Below are 24,370 nucleotides of genomic sequence, written 5' to 3'. Positions count from 1 at the left end.
AACCCATCACAGGGCACACACACACACACACTCATTTACTCACACACTATGGACAATTTTCCAGAGATGCCAATCAACCTACCATGCATGTCTTTGGACCGGGGGAGGAAACCGGAGTACCCGGAGGAAACCCCCGAGACACGGGGAGAACATGCAAACTCCACACACACAAGGTGGAGGCGGGAATCGAACCCCCAACCCTGGAGGTGTGAGGCGAACGTGCTAACCACTAAGCCACTGTGACCCCCCAAATGCTGACTTTCCTCCCTTGAGATGCTTGGCAGGGTTTTACTTTAGCCACCTTCAGTTGCTGCTTATTTGTGGGTCTTTCTGCTTTCAGTTTTGTCTTCAGGAATTTGAACCTGAGCATAAAGTGTAGCTCTGTACACTTCAGAATGCTCTGCTATGTTTGTCAGCTCAAGAAAGTTTCCAGGACTTTCAGTTTCTCTGTACAATACTCTGTTGTGCGTGAGAACAGGATTTAAAGGTGCGGTCTCCAATATTTGAGAAATGCTTCAGAAAACTGAGTCGGGACGACAAACAAAACAAAAACAAAACTAACGTGTAGCTAATGAGCAGAAAGGGGCGTGTCTTGTCCATATGGTCAGAGAGAGTGTTTGGTGCGCATGTGTGACGTTAGCGGAAAGCGGTTTTAACATCGACATGGAGGATAAAAACAAAGAAAGAAAGAGAAGAAAGACTTACGATAAGGACAAGAAGTAGGACGTGTTAATATAGGATCAGCTTTCCACCGCTGGAGAGAACTGAAGGAGCAGGAAGTTGGCCACATATTCACAGGTTTCCCGAGTCAATAACTCCTGAGCTAAACGCTGTTACTACACAAATACACACGTGGACAAAATTGTTGATACGGTTGATACCGGTCAATGAAAGAAAAACTCACAATTAGCATCACAGGTGTCTACAATCTTGTAATCAGTCAGTGGGTTTATATATAGGGCTCCAGGTACAGTAGTCACTGTGTTGTCTGGTGACGTGATGTGTACCACACTCAACATGGACCAGAGGAAGCGAAGGAAAAAGTTGTCACAGGAGATTAGAAAGAAAATTATAGTCAAACATGACAAAGGTAAAGGCTATAAGACCGTCTCCAAGCAGCTAACAGGAGGAAAATTGATGACAAATCAAAAAGACGGATAATCCGAATGGTAACAAAAGAGCCCAGAAAGACTTCTAAAGAGATCCAAGGTGAACTTCATGGTCATGGAACATTGTCAGTGTCGGATCGCACCGTCCGTCGTTGTTTGAGCCAAAGTGGACTACATGGGAGACGACCAAGGAGGACACCAATAATACAAAAGCTAGACTGGAATATGCCAAACTACATGTTGACAAGCCACAAAGCTGTCCTATGGACAGATGAGACAAAAATGGAACTTTTTGCCAAGGCACATCAGCTCTATGTTCACAGATGGAAAAATGAAGCATATCAAGAAAAGAACACTGTCCCTCTGTGAAACATGGAGGAGGCTCTGTTATGTTCTGGGGCTGCTTTGCTGCATCAATCTGTGCAGGGTACAAATGACATCTGAAGACTATCAAGGGATTCTAGAGAGACATGTGCTGGCCGGTGTCAGAAAGCTTGGTCTCAGTCGCAGGTCATGGGTCTTACAACAGGACAATGACCCAAAGCACACAGCTGAAAACACCTAAGAATGGCTAAGAGGAAAACATCGGACTATTCTAAAGTGGCCTTCTTTGAGCCCTGACCTCAATCCTACAGTATTGAGCATCTTTGGAAGGAGCTGAAACATGACGTCTGGAAAAGACACCCTTCAAACCGGAAACAACCGGAGCGGTTTGCTCATGAGGAGTCGGCCGAAGTACCTGCTGAGAGGTGCAGAAGTCTGATTGACCGTTACAGGAAAGTAAAGGGTGTGCAATAAAATATTAAGTTATGGGTACCGTCATTTTTGTCTAGGCCTGTTCTATGAGTTTATTTTATTTTTTTTAATAATTCCGTCGAAGCGTGGTTGAAAAGCAATGTCTGACTTTCATTGGTTAACCTTCATAGAATTTTTATTTATTATTACTTTTGTCAGGTTGTCAAGTTTTTGACCAGTGTGAGTTTTTCTTTCATTGACCGAAGGGTACCGACAATTTTGTCCACGTGTGTATTGCGTCCTGCGTTGAGGGCAGATGGAGAAGAGACGGGAGCATTTTTTTTCTTTAACTCAAGTAGAACTGGATTATAGAAGACTTCTATATTTACTCGAGTAGCAAAGCTTTTCTACTGACTCTATATTAGGAACTTAATCGTGTATGTGTATGTTTTCCTCGGTCTGTATTAATGCGTCTAGCTAAATATCAGCACGCTGGAGATTTATATACTAATATATATATATATGTATATATATATATATATAGATTTAAATAGTAATCCAAAACCAGTGCACAGGGCAAAACAAAAGAGACATGTACACACACATACACACTGGCTCCCTTGCTTGGTTGACTCACTCTGTATCATCCTAATGAAGATGGATTCATTTAATCTGTTTCCTGACAGAGACCTAGCCATCCCTTTAGTTGTGTCATCCTTTCATCCGCTAGTGCTTCTCCGTCTTGTGTTCTTTCACAGATTTTTCTCTCTGGGTCCGGTGAGATCCGGGCCATGACCGCGCACACGACTCGAGCCCTAGTGAAAAGGGCAAGGAATTTGTCACCTCCGTCAACGAGGGGCCCCGGCAGTGAAAACGATATCATTAATCTCCTGACGTTTCAATATTGTATTAACCTTTTCTAGAGGAAAATCCTGGCGGCTCATTAGTCTAGGTAAAGGAAGATGGGAGCGTAGTAATCAATATAACAAGCTTTCAACAGGACCGTGAGCTATACCGCTGCGTTCACACGTGCTCGCCCTGCAGCTGATATGATAAGAGACTGCCTTAACTAATTATGGACATATGACGAGGACAGAGAGCCTTATCCGACGCTTTGTCGTGAGTGACGAGAGAGAACAGCGGCTAAAGATCAGATGCTGTTAGAAATTTAAACAATGAATTTCTAGATGAAGTGAAACAAAAAGGTCACAACTTTGAGAACCTCCCATGTTTCTCTTTACTGCTGTAGGCTGCTTTCAGCTGTGTGCCTATAGTGAGACCTTACAGTTAATCCCTTACAAGCAGCAAGAGTCTGGTTCTGTACCACTGGTTCTGTACCACTGGTTCTGTACCACTGGTTCTGTACCACTGGTTCTGTACCGAAGCAATAATGTACAAATGTCATGTTTGCTGTGCAATCTTTAAGCAAGGTGTGTGTGTGTGTGTGTGTGTGTGTGAATGAGTGTGTGTGTGTTTGTGTGTGAGTGAGGGTTTTTGTGTGTGTGTGTGTGTTTGTGTGAGGGTTTTTGTGTGTGTGAGGGTTTTTGTGTGTGTGAGGGTTTTTGTGTGTGTGAGGGTGTTTGTGTGTGTGTGTGTGTGTGAGGGTTTTTGTGTGTGTGTGTGTGAGGGTTTTTGTGTGTATGTGTGAGGGTTTTTGTGTGTGAGGGTTTTTTTGTGTGTGTGTGAGGGTTTTTTTGTTTTTGTGTGTGTGTGTGAGGGTTTTTTTGTGTGTGTGTGTGTGTGAGGGTTTTTTTTTGTGTGTGGGGGGGTGTGATGTGAGGTTTTTTGGTGTGTTGTGTGAGTGGTTTTGGGTGTGGGTGTGTGAGGGTTTTTGTGGTGTGTGTGAGGGTTTGTGTGTGTGTGTGTGTTTTTGTGTGTGTGTGTGAGGGTTTTTGTGTGTGTGTGTGTGGGTTTTTGTGTGTGTGTGTGAGGGTTTTTGTGTGTGTGTGGGTTTTTGTGTGTGTGTGTGGGTTTTTGTGTGTGTGTGTGTGGGTTTTTGTGTGTCTGTGTGAGGATTTGTGTCTGTGTGAGGATTTGTGTCTGTGTGAGGGTTTTTGTGTGTGTGTGTGAGGGTTTTTGTGTGTGTGTGTGAGGGTTTGTGTGTCTCTGTGTGTGTGTGTGTGTGTGTGTGTGTGTGTGTGTGTGTGTGTGTGTGTCTCTATGGAACCCCCTGATTAAAGCTTTAAGAAAACACACCCAGCCCGTTGACAATGTTGCATTTAGTAAATGAAAGATTTGCAGTTCTTGTTAGTTCATGTTTACCTTAAACACACAAAACACACTGAAGTGAAGTGGTGAGTGTGAGCGTGGGAGTGTAAAGGGAAAAAAGAGAGAGAGAGAAATCCTCCAGCCTGTTAAAGACTTCACCATGCGCTCACCCGTGTCCTGACCTCTCATCCATCATCGCTCTTCGTCTGTGTGCGGCTCTGTTCAAGCAGGTCATTTGACTGTGAAAACATGCCAATTTAGTCCTATTATGTGCTCACGGTCAGCTTCAAAATGTTTGGACTCGGTCCATCATCGCTGCGCTTTAGCTCAATAATTGCTGGTGTCGGTCTTTCAGTGCAGGATGGTAACAAAAACGGTGCTGCTAAAGCCTTGATTGTGTTTACACACCGCTAATACCCTTTTAGTACCCCTTTAGTACTGCACACAATGGCAAATATGAGGAAGTCGTAAAGGCGTCTGTGTATCTGACGACGACGTTCACGGCTCCTCCTACAGCGTCTTTAACGTGATTACACCGGGGTTACTTTGTAAACAGAATGTATGCAAAAGCAAAATAAAAAAAATAAATAAATAGAACCGAATGAGGTTCAGTGCCAATAAGTAGCAGCTGGGATCTAACAATCAGCAGCATTTGAATTTCACAAGCATCGGTCTCTTAGAATGCAAAATAATTTGCACTCATTTTGCAACAAATCTTGTGTAGCTAAATAAAGGGGAAGGGTGTGTGTGTGTGTGTGTGTGTGTGTGTGTTTAATTTGGGGCAGATCACTCCGCTTCGACTTCTTTAACTTTTTTTACAACTTTAAACATCTACACCATGTCTTCGTGGAGCTAGCTTTGTCCACGGGGGCCGTGTCATGCTGAAACTCGCTTGGGCCTCAGTTCCATTCATTCATTCGTTCATTCATTCATTCATTTTCTACCGCTTATCCGAACTTCTCGGGTCACGGGGAGCCTGTGCCTATCTCAGGCGTCATCGGGCATCGAGGCAGGATACACCCTGGACGGAGTGCCAACCCATCACAGGGCACACACACACTCTCATTCATTCACACACTCACACACTACGGACAATTTTCCAGAGATGCCAATCAACCTACCATGCATGTCTTTGGACCGGGGGAGGAAACCGGAGTACCCGGAGGAAACCCCCGAGGCATGGGGAGAACATGCAAACTCCACACACACAAGGCGGAGGTGGGGATCGAATCCCCGACCCTGGAGGTGTGAGGCGAACGTGCTAACCACTAAGCCACCGTCCCCCCCACCCGTCCCCCCCCCTTCCAGTAGAGGAAAAGTTCTATACAGTTATGTGCTTCTGTTGTTGTGGAAATAACAGATTAGAGATGAACCACCTTTTGGTGTGTTGTGGTCAGGAGTGCACAATCATTTTGGCCATATAGCGTACAGTATTATACGAATCTGCGATGGAAAACCTTTGGGGAAAACTGTCATAGATGAAAGATAATCATCTTAGTAAGGTGCTAATTTCCCTGAAGATTAAACAGAACTCGGTCGTCAGCGGTTGTTGACAGCTACTCTATCCTTTTATTTCTTGCAGACGTGATAAACTTACTGTCCGTCTGTGCTGATTTGGCTCGTTACAGCCCCCCGATTCTGGCACAGGTTTCCTTTCATAAATCTGACTAAGCATGTCACTGATGATGCCAACTTTCAGAGAGATGGCCCTTTTTCCACATAATTGATGAAAAATAATTAGAAAGATGAAAAATTGTCTGTAACTTACGAGCGAGGATGGCTTACGTCAACCGAGACGGTGAACAGGGACGGCGGTGGCGGTGCTTTTTGACTAATGAGGCCACGAACAGCAGTAAAGGAAGAAGGACCAGAGCGACTGCTGTAATAGCCGTAACGACGTCAGGCTTATTAAAATGATTGCGGTGCGGTTCAGGTCTTAAAAATAAAAGTACTCTTAGATCAGTTTGATGAATGAATGGGTTACATACAGGAAGTTATATCAGTACTTCAGTATCTACACTAAGTTTTAAGAATTAAGTGGATCTCCTGAAGCCTGGGCAAGGGACAAGTGATGGAGAAGTACTTTTTCATCACTTGGCCTGATTTCTGTACTAGGGCTCTAAGGCCCTGTTCACACTGCAGGTTAAAGTGGCCCAAATCTGATTTTTTTTGGCGTCAAGTGACAAGGTGAGACTTCTTCAGGAGTAGTGTGTGTTTTTTCAAATCAGATCTGGGCCACTTCCATATGTGGTCCTGAATCAGACCCAAATCTGATTTTTTCATATGTGGCCGCAGTGTGAACAGCTGAGGCGGATTTTAATGTCACTTTTACGTCAATCTACATCGACATTCGTCACAATTATGCGCCGGGCGAAGACTTTTTTTGCTTAACACACACACACGTTACCAGTCAGGAAGTAATGTGATGTATTCAATGCAAACATTATGAGCTGGTTCACGTAACCACTTTATATAACACTCTTAACACACACACACATTACCAGTCACGTTTTTGCCGGCGGAAAAAAAAAAAAAAAGTTTTCGCCAGCCGGTGAAAACGTGACACAAACGTGACTGGTAACGTGAGTGTGTTAAGAGTGTTATATAAAGTGGTTACGTGAACCAGCTCGTAATGTTTGCATTGAATACATCACTTCCTCCGTAACCTCGCCAACTTTTTAGCGCGACGGCGTGCTGCGTGTGACGTTATCGTTCGTTTGCGCATGCGGGTCAGTTCGAAACCGCAAACAGTTCACACCGGTATCTGATATAGGTCACATTTTTAAAGGTAATGCGAACAGCCAAACAAAAAAAAAAATCAGATCTGAGCAAAATATCCGAATCGAGCGTTAAGACGTGTGGTGTGAACGTGGCCTAACTGTGCATTATGGCTGCCTCAGGTAGCGCTAGGTAAGTGCTAATAGATCGGAAGGTTGTGAGTTTTAATTCCAGTCCCTCCAAGCTGTCGCTGCTAGAACATCGAGCAAGTCACTTAACCCTCAATTGCATGTAGGTTGAAAAATGTATGTTGTTCTGGATAAGGGTGTCTGCTAAATCCCACAAATGTAAATGTAACGTAAATGAGAATTTGGTTGTCTGTAGCTCAACTTTTCGGTTAGAACCGCTTGGCGACTTCGGAGCACAAGATCTAGCTGAATCTGATTGTGTACATAGTTTTATATTGAATTCTGCTGCATAAAAAGTCTGTCGAGTCATTTATATTAGTAGATGACGTTTATAGTAAAACATAGTTCTCTGCTAGTTCATATCTGCTATGTCCAGAACATCAGATAAAATCTCAAAAGTATGCAAAATTTGTTAGAATAAAATTTCTGCAATTTATTTACTCTAGTGGAAGTGCAAGAAGTTATCTAAATGAATACTCTGGTAACAGTAGCACCCCTTTGGTAGCCCTTGCAAATCTCTGATGTTTGCTAGCATGTTAATAACTTAACAATACAAAACTAGCTTATTGAAGATCGCAAGCTGTCACGATAGCAGCGGTAGGAGTGGAACAGAAAGAATGTTGAGTTGCTACAAACTGCTAATTGGGCAACACTCATAAAAAATCTCAGGATCGTTTAGACGTTAAATAACAAACAACGGGGAGTTTCAGATACTGCTCTATATGATGGAGTTTCAAATACCACATAAAATGTGTTCTTGTGTTTAATTATGGTCCATTCTAAACTAAGTCCAGTGGTACGCCGCTTATCGACCGGCTCGGACATCCACCTTTTCGTTTAGCGAACAGATTTATTGACGGAAATTTGCGCCCGCTGAACGACCAAATCCCCGCTTATCGACCTCGACCCACGTAGCGCGAGGTTAAGGATCTTCCCAGTCTCGCCTCAGCCTTCGTGGAGAGCCTTCGTCTATCGTAAATGAAACTTCGGTTTGCGAACAGTATTAGTGTTATTTAGCGGTCAATATAACGATTTAGTGCACGTATATTGTGTATACAATAATTTGTTTAAAGTGTAAAGTCTCCTGGCAGTGAGAGCTCATCCTCCTCCAACTAACACCACCACTCAGCCTCCTCCCGCCCACTCCATCAAGCCATCACTGCGACTTAACGAGTAAGTACAGTACAGTACAATCATTTTTTTTTTTTGGTTACTTTCGTAAAGTTTTTAATTTATTCTTTTTACTATATTATATACAATATTTTATGTATTATTTAGTGTTAATACTGCTAAAGACGGGGCAAAAATTGTTCATTATTGGGTATCGGTGGAGGTCGGGAACGGATTAATTGGGTATCCATTATTTCTTATGGGATAATTACATTCGCTCTTCGACCTTTTCGCATTTCGACTGGTTTTAAGGAACGGATTAAGGTCGATAAGCGGGGTACCACAGTACAAATTGAACAGAAAAGCACATTTAGACATGAGTTATGAATCACCTAACAGTTTAAATTTCACTGTGTGACCATGTGAGAAGTGCAGTGTCCTTATGTAATGTGTAAGGTGCACAAGCTACGTTGCCTAGCACTCTGGCCCAAAGTTGTACAATTACTACATGGACTTAACAAGCTCTAAATCAAATTTTATTAATGTTTTCCAAAATACCTAAACATGTACGTGTTCTGGACATCGTAATAAACACACAAAAAATATGTGAGGAATTTTTCTTACTTGAATCTTGACAAATCCAGTGATGCAAAAAAAAAGAGATGAGCTCAACCCTGTAATAAGTCTGTCTGTGTTTTTGTCCTGTTTCTGTCTGCTGTTGTTAATTGCTTGCTCCGCCCACTTCTTAATTACCATGGACACTAATTGTACTCAATCTTTCCTCCAGGTGTGTTGTCTTTGTCTCTGATTGTCTCTGCTTTGTCATTGGTTCCTGTCACCTATATATACTGTTTGTCCACTTCCCTGGTGTTAGTCGTTGTTGGTGTAGTATGTTGTCTAATTATGTCTATGTCTCTGTCTCTGTTCCCTGTTCTGCTCGGTGTTCTGCCCTATTTTTGCCTGCCTATTTGTTTATTTCTTGTTTTGATTTAGTAAAAGTTCAAACCGCACTTGGATCGTCACTCGCCATTGCTTCAGCGTGACAAACGCGAAGTTTGCAGGTAGAGTGAGTTCATGGCCAGATGACCGGACCTATAAACACTTCTTCTATCAAATAGCATTATGAGGACAAACAATAGAACCCATTAACTATGTAAATGTGGTCTTGAGAAGAAGAAGAAAAAAAAACATTCGCAGGCTTTTTTTAAAAAATTGTTAAAAGTGATGTAATTCTGCAACGGTGGGCTTTACCGGGTTAATGAAAGTAATCTGTAGGAGTAAGGAGGCTCGGGGTGAACAGCTGTGTGTGAGATGGAAGGTGCGTATCTCCGTCAAGCTACGTGTCTCATCAAAACTGCATTGTGAGGACACAGGAAGAGACATTTTATGACGAAGCTTAATTAGGTGGAGATTTTTGTGATACTTTTTGTGTTGCTCTTCGTTTGTTCGTAGTCCATAAAGAAGAAAGTAATCATGCAAACAGTGAAAGCTATCCATCAGTAATATTTTACTCCAATACTCAGTCACATTATTACCCTGCCCTCATTTCCCATGCAGTCTCCCTCTGTGTTTCAGATGGATTAAAGTACTTTTCCATCACTTGGCCTGATTTCTGTACTTGGGCTCTAACTGTGCATTATGGCTGCCTCAGGTAGCGCTAGGTAAGTGCTAATAGACGTAGTGTTATGAACGCATTCTGATTTCCATATAGCAGACATCACAGGGACAGTCTGAGTGTGTGTCGCTGAAATTTAATCACCTGCTAGTTGTAGTGAAGCTCGTACACAACTTGGCTCATTAAAATGATGGATGGAGGCAGAGGAGGACGGTTTGCTCCTGCTCCAAATTTGTTCTCGTTTAGCTGGGTGCTTATTAGGGGAACACCTGGGGCAAAATAGTCTTGTTTCAGTCAAAACCAAGACGGCGGCATCGACTACTGGGACATACAAGGACCCGGAGTGCCCGGCTGACATTTCACTGCTTCTTACAAAGTGTCGAGTTCTGACATGTTGGAATTTGGGGTTCATTAGTTTTTAAATATTAGACCTCACTTAATTTGTCATAGCAGTGCTAGCTTAGTGAATTGTGTAGTTCGACTCTGTGTTCGCAGAAGGCTTCCACACAGTTCCGTACAATTTCCATTCTAAATTAGAAATTTCTAGAGGAATTTACCCATTGTGGGATGAATAAAGGTATATCTTAAAGACAATGGTTCAATATTTGATGATAAATGTTATGTCTACACAGTTGATGAGTTGGAAGCAGGTAAAATGGGTGAATGTAATGATCTGATTAACTTGTGAATGGTCTGAATTGCGATGGCTAAACAACTGCATCAGCGAAAGCTGAGTGATGCTCTGGGCAATGTTCTGCTGGGAAACCTTGTGTCATGGCATTTAAATGGACGTTACTTTGATTTGAACCACCTACTAAGTACCAAGTACACCCTTCTCGGGTCACGGGCGTCATCGGGCATCAAGGCAGGATACACCCTGGACGGAGTGCCAACCCATCACAGGGCGCACACACACACTCTCATTCACTCACACACACACACACACTACGGACAATTTTCCAGAGATGCCAATCAACCTACCATGCATGTCTTTGGACCGGGGGAGGAAACCGGAGTACCCGGAGGAAACCCCCGAGGCACGGGGAGAACATGCAAACTCCACACACACAAGGTGGAGGCAGGAATCGAACCCCCAACCATGGAAGCGTGAGGCGAACGTGCTAACCACTAAGCCACCGTGTCCCCCCCCTTCTTGTCATGTGTTTCCTAATAACAATGACCTCTCTCAGAGGCTTAATGCTCCCTACAACAGTGCAAAAATTGTTCAGGAATGGTTTGAGGAACATGACGAAAAACTCATGGTGTTGACTTGGTCTCCAAATTTCCCCAGATCTGATCGAGCATCTGTGGAACGTGGAAAGTCCAAACCATGGACGTCCTGCCGTAAAATGGACGTATGGTTTGGTGTCACATACCACAGAACACTTTCAGATGGTGTCTGGAGTCCATGGCTTGATTAATCAGAACTATTTTGGTGGCACCAGAAAGAACTACAAAATAAGGCAGGCTGAGATCTGAAAGGCTCCATCAAACCGCTAAGATGATACATTATTTATCAGTAATTCATTTGTTATTCAGCCGTATTAAATTAATATCAATGCCCGTTTTTTTTTTAACCCATCAGCAGCCCATAATTTTAAGGTTTCTAATTTGGCTAAGGCACAAATGGATTTCATATTAACATGACAGCAGCCATACCACAGTTTATAGGTGTAACGACTTTTCATCAGACGACTGATATAAACGTCAATAAGTTTAATGTAATGTGTCTGAATGCGATCACTACGCTACGGTGATGAATAGCTTTATCATGTGGCATGACCTTGAATCACATACGCCGATCCCACGGAGAGTCCCGAAAGACGACCCGTGTAACATCGATACCCCGTCGATCACTTCTTATTTTTAAACCGTAGAACTTCCTTCATCTATTCAATGCCATCGCTGCTTGAAATGGATAAACAAGATTGCAGTGATGTCTTCTTGTGGTCATGCAAAGGTGAGAGCAAAAGTTTTTACACACTTACTCAAAGTTAGTGACACCAAACTGAAGAGCGAGTAACAGAAATAGTACTAATTTAATGTTTGAATGTTTTGCGATTTATTTATTACTTTATTTTTCCCGCACATAGTTTTTAATCTCCCTTCATGTTTGTTCTTAAAGATCTTCCCCGTCTGTTCCTCAGGTGAGTATTGTCTTATTTTGATGTTTAATGTTGTGGGACACCACAGAAACTTTAGTTCCTTTTCCACTGATGTTATAGCAGCTATAATTCTGCTTCTGCTTATTTCTCACCCATGTTAGCATGAAGGATAAACACCTTTTGTCCTAAGTGCTGACGTAAAGACTCCTTCCATAAAGGTTAAAAAAATAAACGGCTCCTAACAGCAAAGCTTTTCGGAGCAGCCAAAGTAAACGTCCCTGTGTAATTTATTACTATAGTGAAAAAAAAGATTGATTTGATTGTAGAAACCTCTGATTTGCAGCAAACAAAGGGGCTTTTTACACCTGGTAAATGGGACAGTTTTAACTAATCAGATAGCTATCGGATCACAGACAACACACGAAGTGACCGGGTGTAAAAAGGCCCTAACATGTTTGAACTTTTCCATAATTTATGAAAATTTACACGATGTAAATAACAACAAAAACACAAGTCAATTTAGTTATCTTTCTTTATTGATTTTTTTTTCTATTTTTCTGATGCTTTTTTTTTTTACTTTAAGAAACAACAAAAAAAAATTTGCAGATGCCCTCTCGAGTAAACACTAAGCGTCCTCTCTCCTCTTCGAAAGCGACCGACGTCTGGGCACGACGCCACGGCCCTGAGCTAGCCAATCCTTCCAGATTTGTGTTTCCTCAGTTCAAGTTTCTGTAAGTGCATAATGTAGTAGATGAAGGTGTGCCGATAGAACGATGCGCAAATGAAACATTTCTTAGAATCGGGCAGCGAGAGAAAAAGAGAGAGAGAGACGCAGGGCCGTGTTTTTTTTTTTTTTTTTTTTTTTTTTTTTTTTTTCCTGTTCATTCAACTCCGTATTTGTAAACAGCGTTTCCTCTTTTCCAACTACGTCAGGGTTAACGAGGCCTTTCGTCATACAGTACCTGTTCTTCTCACGTAGGACAAAAAGGTTAATCGATAACATGGTTCAAAATAAAGTTTAGTGATTGTGCTTTTAAAACCAATGGCAAACAAATAACAATAAACATCGACAGACGACAAAATAACAGTGCATTATAACCAAACAAAAAAAAAAGGAAAGAAAAAAGTAACACGTATTCAATCTAAATGCAAGGACGATTTTACAACCAGGATGGACGTGATACAAACAATTACAGAATAATATTAAAATGTTTTGACATGATCCCAATAAGCCGAGGAAGACAAAATCCAATGTACCACACGTTATAAAAGACATGTACTGTATACATGTTTATTTACAGGTAAATCCATCCCTTTCTGCTTGGAGCTAATATTATTCATTAACAGTAATGTCTGGCATCTAGGCCTTGCTGAGCAAAGTCGCACTCGCTGCATACACATCACATTAAGCCAAAATCAGTGTCACCCCATCGGATGCGCCGTTATATGTTTGTGTTTTTTTTTTTTTTTTTTTTTTTTTTGTGAAATGTCATAAACGCACAATTAAAAGAGCTAAACAGTTGGTCAGTTTTCAAGATGGGTAGTTATGAAAGGAAAGGCATTGTTGAGATGATTAAAGTTGAAGATGGTTAATAAAACAGTGACGCGTCAATTCTGACTTCAGCTCTCGGCCATCTGAGGAAAGGGAAGAGGGGAAAAAACAAACAAAAAAACACACTGGTGAATTTTCTGTAAATAGTTGTGACCCAATATATAAGTCTTAAAATGATCCAGTCAGTTATAAAGGATTGTGTATGGATTATTTTCTGGATCCTTTTGATTTCCTACTGAACATTTCTAGTGTCCTAGAGAACCACTTTATCAAAAGTATTCACTAAAACAGAACGCCGTTATACCCGTAGCCAATCATAATTATAATGCCAATCAGTCTGAATAAGCGGATATACAGTACATGATAGGCTAAAGAAAAGAGAAAGTCAGCATATGTCTGCAAAATCATTGAGTCTAAACGAACAGAACTAAAACGACCGACCAAAAACCCCTTTAAGAAATTTCAGAGAATGTATTTAAAGGTGCGGTCTCTGTTGTTTGAGAAATGCTTCAGAAAACTGTCGGACCGCCAACAAAAACAAAACAAACGTGTAGCCAATGAGCAGAAAGGGGTGGGGCTTGTCATTATGGGCGGTGTGTTCAGAGAGTGTTCAGTGCGCAAGTGTGACGTTAGCAGAAAGCGGTTTTAACATTGACATGGAGGATAAAAACAAAGAAAGAAAGCAAAGAAAGACTTACGATAAGGACAAGAAGTAGGACGTGTTAATATAGGATCAGCTTTCCAGCGCTGGAGAGAACTGAAGGAGCAGGAAGTTGGCCACATATTCACAGGTTGGAGTTTCCCGAGTCAATAACTCCTGATCTAAACGCTGTTACTACACAAATAACACCTCTTTTCTATCGTAGTAATGTAGAGAGGCAGCTACAACCGCGTTTTGTGTAGTAACAGCGTTTAGCTCAGGAGTTATTGACTCGGGAAACTCCGACCTGTGAATATGTGGCCGACTTTACTTAAGACGCCGAGGCGCTTTTTTCCTTCTCGATAGGTGAGTAACGTTGGTTTTGCTTTGTTACACAGAACTAATATATGCCTTTGTCCTTTACATCATTATGCTTGTGTGGCATTTTTGCTTGTTTGTTTATCTACAATCGTATTGTTCTTCCCTTCAGCTATGATAAAGACACATTTCTTTCTGTTAGTCGCCTGGGTTACGTATGTACGTGTGGGCGGAGCTATCGATACAGGGGCGTGTCCCATTTTGGTTAGGGGCGTGTTTGTTTTGGTGATTTCTAATGTCAACATTGGCTTTTAAACAACGGAGACCCCACCTTTAATTGATTCTCATAAGAACTACTTCAAGTAAACTGGTGGTTCATCAAAGGAAAGGTGTGGCCTTGTGTCTGTACACAACCATACCTCCAGTTGCTCCTCTTCTCCTGGCTGGAAGGCTCCTATGGTGTTGAGGCTAATTTCTGCAGGATTCCTGCGGCTCCCAGAGACTCCTTCGCCTCTCCTCCGGCCTCCAGAACCTCGCGATGACACGGAGCTGGAGGAGCTCGGGTCTCTGTCACCCCGGGGATGGTGGACACCTGGGAAAGAGGGTCGACTGTAGGGCACGATATCCTCTGAAGACAAGATATAAACAACACTCACTAACCTTAACAACTCTTCACACAGAACTCAAATGATAATGCTCCACGTTTTTATGTATTTATTCTACATTAATACATTCAAAAGTTTAGTGCAAAGGCATTTCTTGTGATTTGTTGCTGATTTTATGTCATTTTTCTTAAGTAAGAGCAAATATGGCAGATAGAGACCAGTATGGCAGGTGCTACATAAGTCACGGTGATAATTCTGAGTAGTGGCTTTGCTCATACTTTCCCTAGGAAGACATTTATTCATCTTTTTTTTTTCCATCGCTAGACGGAGTGCCAACCCATCACAGGGCACACATACACTCTCATTCACTCACACACTACGGACAATTTTCCAGAGATGCCAATCAACCTACCATGCATGTCTTTGGACCGGGGGAGGAAACCGGAGTACCCGGAGGAAACCCCCGAGGCACGGGGAGAACATGCAAACTCCACACACTCAAGGTGGAGGTGGGAATCGAACCCCCAACCCTGGAGGTGTGAGGCGAGCGTGCTAACCACTAATCCACCGTGACCCCCAAGCTACACCTGATGTTTATTATTTTACTTTAACACAATAGTCTGTTCTAATTTATTCAACCTATGTTATTAATTCTAGGAAAAATAACGTTTAGAAGGACGTTAATGTCGAGCTGTAGCACCTGGGTCCTGACGTCCTGTGCTCGGCTCTGGTTTGTTGGACTTCCCAGTTCTCTGAGCCCTCTGCCTTTCTTGGGCTTCTCGACGCTCTGACGAGCTGGTTCTCGTGTCCGTGGCATCTCTGGGCTTCTTGTCTCGCTTGTCTCTGCTCTCGGCTGAGCTGGACCTCCTTCCCGTCTCTGCTGCTGCCTTGGCTGGGTGAGTTGGGGACTTGAGCATGGCTGGAGGCGGGATGGGTGGTGGAGGAAGGTCTGTGTGAAAAGGGGAAAGAAATCAAATTTTTTTTTTAAAGTGTGTGTGCAATATTTATTTAAAGTATTCCTGTGCTACTTTGTCCTGAAAACTCTTGGCACATTTATGAAAGAGGTTTTGCCCTTCACGGCCAGAGTGACAGCGCGCTAATTTGACACCGGCACTCATTTGTCTAGCACCTGCTAGGTGTGAGAGAAGCCGAGCTGTGCCTCCTGAAGCCAGCTGCACGTTGATAGTCCTTTCTACAGTCCTTGCCACATGCAGCCTGGCAAACCAGAAAGACCTGCTGGCAAGGACCGGTCATTAGCGTACTGTATGTAGCAGCGAGTTTTGCTCGTTTGCCAAATTTCTCTTCTCTCCAGTGCGGAAATTTTAAAGATTTTCCCCGAATGCCCTCAAAGTTTTAATAAAAACAGCAAGCCTTCGATGTTCATTCACGACCCCGAGGATATAGTTTAAATCCATACGGTCCTCTCGAGTGTGAACGGACAACGCAGATGCCATTTTTATCTCAGTGTCTGTAAACAGGTCTATAACAAATTCACCTTATGAATTAAGTTGGTCAAAGGAAAGCGCACTCGGTTTCATTCTACTTTGTTTCGTACCAGCAGCCGACACTTCAGTAATCGCCGTGAGCCAGATACAGATCGAGCCGACGGCGTCCACACGACACACTCTCCTTGAGCCCAAGCTCGAACATAACAAGCTGTGAGTGGCCTCGTACATTTATTACTCTGGGTTTATTTATTAATTGGGAAAAACGTGTACTGAAAAGCGCTCGTTGTAGAAATTTCAACAAAGGAATCAAGAAGCTCTGGATAAAAAAAAAAATTAAATAATCTTCCTTCTTCAAACATTTCTACAAATTCAATCTCTAGTTTTTAATATCGTCTGGGGGAAAATATGCTTAGGTCTCAGCTCCGGAATGTGAGAGGAGGGACGAAGTGTACGGCTTTGTGTGTTTTGTCCTTCCTAATGCCATGTGTGAATTTTCTGAAAAATAAGTTTTTATGTTTTTATCGCATGGTGTGAATTTGATGAAAATCGAGTACGGTGGATTTTTTTTTTAAGGTGAATAAATACATAAATGAACAAAAAACACACTTTTTTTTAAAATAAAAATCGACATGTTCAGATCCTCACCAAAGTCACATTAAGGTTTTCGGCAGCGACACGGCAGTGCACTCAGTTCCATCCAATCACTATCCGAAGCTGAGATACCGTAAAGCACATTATAGTGTAATATAGCAAAGAAACATGATGCTTAGATCTCAGCACTGGATATAAATATGATGACATTAAGAGCACTACTGTAAGTACACATAGAAAAACCCTTACCATTTTTTCAGATCTTCATTAAATACACCACTTGGTTTCATTCCAACAAACACCGATGCTATAGTATAGTACATATGTAAGGATGAAATGAAGCACATTCCTGTGTTAGAGTTGACCTTCCTAATGCATGGTGTGAATTTGGTCCAAGTTGGAGAACATTAAAGGTGAGGTGCACAATGTTTGAAAGCCAATGTTGACATCTGAAATCACCAAAACAAACACGCCCCTAACACAAATGGGTGTCACCCCTGTTTTAGCTCCGCCCCACACATACAAACGTAACCCAGGCAACTATTATGGCGGAAGCTGCTGGGGCGGCTGGCCGAGGGGGTATTTTTATCAGTAAATGAACACAATGAGTAATACTATGGTAATACAAATGTGTTTTTGTAGTACTGTGTGTTGTAGCGTGAAAGGTTTAGCTCCGTTTCACGCGGAAGACGACGTTCAACACCTGAGGCAGAGGTAACGGCAGGCATCCGCCATGTTGATGTTACAATCGCTTTATGCTAATGTCAGACATGCGCACTGTGCACTCTCTCTGCCACATATAGACAAGACACGCCCCTTTATACTAACGTCACACATGCACACTGCACACTCTCTGCCACATATAGACAAGACACGCCCCTTTATACTAACGTCACACATGCACACTGCACACTCTCTGCCACATATTGACAAGACACGCCCCTTTATGCTAATGTCACACATGCGCACTGAACACTCTCTCTGCCACATATTTACAAGACACGCCTCTTTCTGCTCATCGGCTACACGTTTGTTTTGTTAGTCGGCCCGACTCAGTTTTCTGAAGTATTTCTCAAACATCGTGCATCACCGCACCTTTAAATCTTAAAGACAAATGAAAGATTTTTCCCTGAATGTTTTCGTTGTATATAATAAACACAACAAGAATTGTAAGCTATGTTTATTCATGACCCTGAGGACGCTGTTTAAATCCTACAGCCGGCTCCTGTCGATGGTGACTGAGGAACCCTGGTGCCACATTGGCATTTTTTAATGTGTTTGTATGCAGGCTGTGGATCGATGCCGGTCTCAGAGACAGCGTGCAGTGTGACAGGTCCATGACATAACGGGAACAACGATTTCCTCAAAATATAGTCGATGGAAATCACATGTCTACAATCTGTTGAGGTTGCCAATGCTGGAATGTACTTTTTAAGTGAAAGTGACGTGACGTACGGCTAAGTATGGTGACCCAGACTCAGAATTCGTTCTCTGCATTTGACCCATCCAAAGTGCAAACACACAGCAGTGAACACACACACACACACACACCCCGTGAACACACACCCGGAGCAGTGGCCGGCCCGAGACTCGAACCCACAACCTTAGGATTACGAGTCAGACTCTCTAACCATTAGGCCACTTCTTGCCCCTAAGATATATGTCAGATACGTGACATCATTATAATGTAAACTGATCCCAAAATCCTAACACAAACACGACACACTAATCTCGACTGCCCCTGTGCTCTGACCCCAACGTCCAAAGCTGGGATATGTGAAGAAAGAAACTCTCTGTGCAGAAATGTACTGTACATGACACACAGATGTAAAGGCTTCTTCTTCCAACACGTCTCATTACACCTGCACTCTGCTACTGTACATACAAATGGGGGTGTGTGTGAAACAGTGTCTTGTCTGTTGATTGCATACAAAATCTTTTATTACAGTGATCATAGTTATGGTGTAATAAATCAAATGGTATTTAAAGAATGGTGTGTGTGTGTGTGTGTGTGCTGAAGAATAATGTGGCGGCATGCAGGGGAACTTCAGGAGGATCAGATAATAAGCTTGGTGTTGCTCAAAGCCCTGAGCAAACAAGAACAAAATGAACAGAGGTGTGTGTGTGTGTGTGTGTACGTACAATACATCAGTACGTTGGGAATGCTTGTTATTTTATAGAGCCTGTTCCTGTTCTGTTTTTAAATCCTATTGCTTATTATTAAAAGCAAAACAAGTCACAAAACATCCGATGCTCTGTTAACACAGGTACGTTTGGACTGTATGTAGGTTTGTGTGTAATTTATATCCAAACACGCCTTAATTTATTATTCCTTCTGTAGGATGGAGCGAAGTCACGGTTACCAGACCAGAACTGATTCTTTTCCTCTAACAGCACGTCCGGTAGTGTTTTTCTCCCCCTTTTTCCTTTTCTAGTAGCGCTGAACGGTATTTGTTGAAGTAACTACAAAACGTCCGCAAATCTGTTTCCATAGAAACGCAACCGTATTCGAACGAGCACATTCATCTTACCGAAACACATTCGATTTGACTGTCAGATTTGCTGTTGTGTAGAATGAAGCTACACCTTCTATCCGATCAGAAGGGAGAATTAAGCATGGTGGTCAGTGGCTTATGCACGCGCTCGTCGTCTGGAATATGGACCGCTGGTGGAATTAATGCGCCCAAGATGCACGCATGCCTCTCTTCAACCTTTCCCAGCTGAAAGACAGAGATGGGAAAGGGGAAAAGATGAGCATGAAGGAAGGAGGGGGTTGCTGGTGGGATGGATGGAAGAAAGGATGAAGAGATTACAGCGGGGGGAGGATAGACGAGGGGAGGCATGTAGGAGGAGTAGCTGATCTGAGACATCAGGCCAGGGTCTGTGTGTGTCTGATATTAAATCTCCATGTCAACACACAAGGACAAGTGACTCATTGATGAAGCCCAGCAGCTGGCTGTGTGTGGCACACGTTGCACACACACAGTGACCTTTATGATGGCCCCAGAGAAGAGGCAGATGAAACCCTGCCAGCAGATTGCACGAATGCCCAGTGTTTACCTCACTGCAGGGCATAGGGTGAGTGTGTGTGTAGTCGAACGGGAGGGGTGTGTGGGGGCACTCGAAGGTAAGCAGCACCACCTGGGGCAGTTTTATTAGCCTTGGGAGGAAGGACGGGATCCCTAAGGATGTTGCAGGAGACTCGTCCTGCTCTTTCTGGACTAGTGATGATGGCTGCGATGTTCTTGTATTGTAGATCGTATGTGTGATTGATTTTACGCGTCTTTGTAACCACTCGTGGACAAACGCAAACTCGTACTTTTACATGGTCGCTATTTAAACCAGGTCGATTGTCGTTATCGTTAGTAGCATCTAGTTTTGCTGGTATTGATATTGACTTTGTCTCTGTGAGAAGAAAAAATGGGCTAAGACTTTTGGGACTAAAGCTGGCTGAGGAAGTTATGGACTGAATCATACCTCAAGCTCTGTTATTATGTCCTGCTAAATTATTACTTATGAACACGTACCATCTGTGTAAGCCTCTCGTCGCTGGTAGTGTCCAGCTGCTTGCTGTTTCTGTTTCTTTGGAGGTCTTTTCTGCACCACAGCTGCACTCATGTTACTATCTGTAGAAAAGGGACTTGCTGGGCGATGACCTGAGGGCAGGTTTTGGTATTTCCGTGCTGCAGATTAAGCAAAGTCATGAATTATAAGTATATCTTGCTACCTTTATGATAGTACAGAAAAATCAAGCATGTTTCCCTTACCTCCTGGCCCAGTGTAGTGTGAGTGAGGCAACCCCTTCCCAGAATGCTTTGTGACCCGGACCCCGGCATACTCTGCAGCGGCAGCCACGGCCTGTGCAAAGTCTGCATCGGTGAAGAAGGAACCGTCGGATGAGCTGATGACGCTGGAGCGCCCAGATGACCCGCTGTCTTCCTCGGATGCCGAGCCCCAGCCATTGATCATGGAACCGGTTACCGAGCTGTCCAGCTCACACGTGCTGGAGGCTGGCGTCTGATCCAGTCCGCGCAACGTCAGCCTAGGATGGGCACTGTGCTGATGCGCAGGAATGAGCACATGAGGGTATCTCTGGTGGACCAGTGGCACATCCGCGTCTGTCTCATCTGCTTCTTCGTCGTCCTCCAGATCATCAGTGTCCAGACCCAGGGGGCCGGAGATGTAGCCGTATGTGTGAGAGGGTGAGACAGGCCGTGGTGGCGGAGGAGGGCTGACTAACTGCCGTCTGGGGAAACGGCAAACGACAGTTTGTCATCGAAAAAAAAATTAGTAGCACGTATTCATCTAATTCATTGGATTTGAGCTCACCTGCGCTCATGGTTGTTCTCTGGGTTCTCCATGAGCATGGGCTGCATCTCTTCATGTGGGGAAGGCGTGAGGGTGGCGGTGGACTGGTGGCTGTAGGATACAGCGGCAGGAGAGGACGCTGTTCCTCGAACTGGTGGAGTAGGGCCTCGTTCCAGATCTGCTTCCTCCTCCTCTAACTCATCAGGCTGTAGGTACATGCGAGATGGAGGGATGGGGCACTGGAGCTCTGCCTCATAGCTGAAAACCACATCACAGAGACAGAGAGAGACTTTTGTCTTTTGTTTCCTCACTAACAGTCGAGAGAAGGTATAGTGTGTGCATGTGGTGTTTCAATAGACCCACCTGTCATCCATCGAAATGCCGTAGTCCTGACAGGGTGGTGGGCTGATGGGTGGAGGAGGCAGCAGGTCAGTCCAGTTCATTGCGCTCTGCTTCGGTGCTTTAGCAATTCGCCCCCCTTTTTTCTGCCCCTGACTTCCTGTTTTGACAAACGCAGAACGCACACGTTACACACACTCCCATCAGCACTATCCGTATCCATCTCATTGCAAGAGTCGTAAATCATTTCCAGGCAAATTAAAACGCATTACTAACCGCAGGCTCATTTTTTTTCCTCCCCTCCCTCCCCGGAGCTTGATGTGCGTATGACAATTTTACACTCCGACACTAATGGCAGCACCTCAATAATTTATACAGTGTAAAATGCACAAGCACATTATCCCTCTATTTGTAATTAACGCCTGCTGCTCCAAAAAAAGAAGCTATTTTTCAAACCTAATACTCTCCGTGGCCTGGTGTTAGACGCAGGAAGAGAGAAAAGAAGAAAAAGAAACGCATTAGAGCCCAATTAACAACAAAGCATTAGGATTCAGAGCCAATGAGCTGTGAGGCCTCCGTACACCGCAAGACTTTGCTTTAATTACCTGAAGCACGGATACAATATAAAAATAGATAGGAACGCATTATCCTGGCAGCCTCGCGCACGCTGAAGAATGGCTACCATTTGTCCTTGTCGCACGACAAACACCGGCTCTCTGACAACATTATCCCCCCGTTTTTATGAACATGGATGAAAGTCAGGGTAATTAATGACTTCGAGAGGGGAGAAAAACCCCAAAACGAGGCATGTGGCAGAACACAATCTGGCCTGCGAGGTCCTGAGGGACGATGAGATTCGCATCCGTGCTGAAACAGGTAACGTAGATGCTACCGATCTGCACGCGCACACCAGATAGACTGAGGACAGGGAAAAAAAACCCATAACCTTATTCATTTTGTTCTGACCTTAATGCTTTTCTTTTGTCTTCTGGAATTCTATAAAGCGTCCAGGAAAAGCAATCTCAAGGTCTCGTGTGTTGAATATGATTTATTACTCAATAGGATTTGAAACGGGCTGAAATGTAATAATAATTGATACGACTAATAATCATGACGAAAAACGTGCTAGATGGATCACCTAAAGCAGTGGTCCCAATCCCCCGGGCCGCGGACCGGTACCGGTCCGTGGACCAAATGGTACCGGGCTGCCCAAGGAACATTTAAATTATTTCCATTTTATTTACTGTGGTGTATTTCTGTCGGGTTTGTGCGACTTTCCATGGACGAGAGTTTAACCGTGAGCTGAGAGACGTCACCTAAAGCCACACCAATACCGCGCATGCGCAAAATATCATGATATCTGGCCGGGTTTAGGTGACGTCTGGAGCTGAGCGGCTGTGAGCGGCAGTGGTGTTGTAGCTTTGGTGGAGAGAGAAGGTGTGTATCGCTCTTCTCTCTGTTCACCGGTACTTTGTCATGTTTAACAGTGCTTGGTGTACGTGTATATTGTGTTTGCTCAATTTTAACCCACAAATTAGAAAAAATGAGCACGAAACAGACGTCGTTAGAAAGTTAGAATCTCTGCCGGTGTTCTGGATTAAAGTCATGGCGGAATACCCTGAGATTGTCACCACAGCACTTACATCCCTATCGCCATTTCCGACATGCTATCTGTGTGAAGTGGGGATTTCTGCAGTGATGGCAACCGAAACAAAACAACGTAATAAACTGGACATAAGCGACACACTTCGGGTGACATTGTCTCCTATTACCCCAGATGGAACCGTCTCGTTGTAAAGAAACAAGCTCAGGGTTCTCATTGATTTAGCGTTGTATTGAGTTAAAAAGGCATGTTTAAATACAATTACATTAAAATTATTCATTTTAATTTAATTGTATAGCCGCCACCCCCCACGACCAGCGGGCCGCGGTAAAATTATCAAACATTGACCGGTCTGGGGAGAAAAAAAGGTTGGGGACCGCTGGTCTAACAGCTAAGGTAACTAACAGCTCTGGTAACTGGGCTGTAAATTTAATCTTAACGTTAGATACAAATGTAGGTCAAAATATGGGAGGAAAAAAATGTAAGCAAAACGTATCACGATACATAACGACATTTGCAACACCCCGTCGTGCATCACATAACGCTAACAAACTGCCACTTTGATGATAAGTCCAAAAATCTAATCAGACGGTCGTTTTTTCTTCCCTCATGAGGAAATGTGAGGGCTTCGGCAGCATGATAGTGAGATTAAAGCATACAAAGGTAAACATACAAATATACAGTACAAACATACATACATAAATGAAGTTGTGGGTAAGGCAAGTAAATGTGGGTGCCTACTAACACGAGCCTAGCTACACGACTAAACTAACCCTAATCTAGGGCAGTATATGCTGAAGACCACACTGAGATCGTCGAGATGATAGCATCCCAAAATGTACCATCTGCACGGTCCTGGTTTGTCAAACGAGCCTATAAAAGCAACCCGAAGCCGAAAAATAAACCTCCACATAGTTTAGTTTTCTCCCTGAGCTGTAAGAGGATGTACATAAGTATGTAAGTAAGTAAGTAAGTACCTTATCTGGAGTCTTACAGAATGTGTGCGAGACTCTTACCGGATGTGCTGCTGCCTCGGTCGGAGCTGCTGTAGGAGCCGGCGTTGGGATTGGGATCGGGCGCTTGGTTATATGGGATGGTGGCCGGCATGGTGCTGTCTCCACTTCTGTAGTGGTCTGAGGCTTTGCATGAAGCACAAGATAATTAGTGGCTGTGTTTAT

At 43.4% G+C, this 24,370-nt stretch overlaps 1 protein-coding gene across 9 annotated transcripts in view; it reads right to left on the bottom strand.

Moving 5' to 3' along the window:
- Positions 1–12,302: 12,302 nt before the first annotated feature.
- The window catches only part of robo1 (roundabout, axon guidance receptor, homolog 1 (Drosophila)), a 295,430-nt gene continuing 283,362 nt past the window's right edge, over positions 12,303–24,370 (bottom strand). For 8 of the 9 annotated variants that reach the window (XM_047820606.1, XM_047820607.1, XM_047820608.1 and 5 more), the window contains 8 exons: positions 24,209–24,331; positions 21,614–21,749; positions 21,272–21,508; positions 20,710–21,188; positions 20,470–20,625; positions 15,604–15,852; positions 14,718–14,926; positions 12,303–13,423 (listed from right to left, as the gene is read on the bottom strand). In XM_047820606.1, the coding sequence (XP_047676562.1) occupies positions 13,409–13,423; positions 14,718–14,926; positions 15,604–15,852; positions 20,470–20,625; positions 20,710–21,188; positions 21,272–21,508; positions 21,614–21,749; positions 24,209–24,331 (1,604 nt within the window). In that variant the 3' untranslated portion in view covers positions 12,303–13,408. The remainder of the gene's footprint in view (positions 13,424–14,717; positions 14,927–15,603; positions 15,853–20,469; positions 20,626–20,709; positions 21,189–21,271; positions 21,509–21,613; positions 21,750–24,208; positions 24,332–24,370) is intronic. The other variant, XM_047820609.1, reaches the window with a different exon arrangement.

This window comes from Tachysurus fulvidraco, chromosome 11 (genome assembly GCF_022655615.1).
Source record: "Tachysurus fulvidraco isolate hzauxx_2018 chromosome 11, HZAU_PFXX_2.0, whole genome shotgun sequence".
Taxonomy (NCBI): domain Eukaryota; kingdom Metazoa; phylum Chordata; class Actinopteri; order Siluriformes; family Bagridae; genus Tachysurus; species Tachysurus fulvidraco.
Note: the sequence above shows the minus strand (reverse complement) of the source record. Positions and strands in the feature narration are given on the sequence as shown.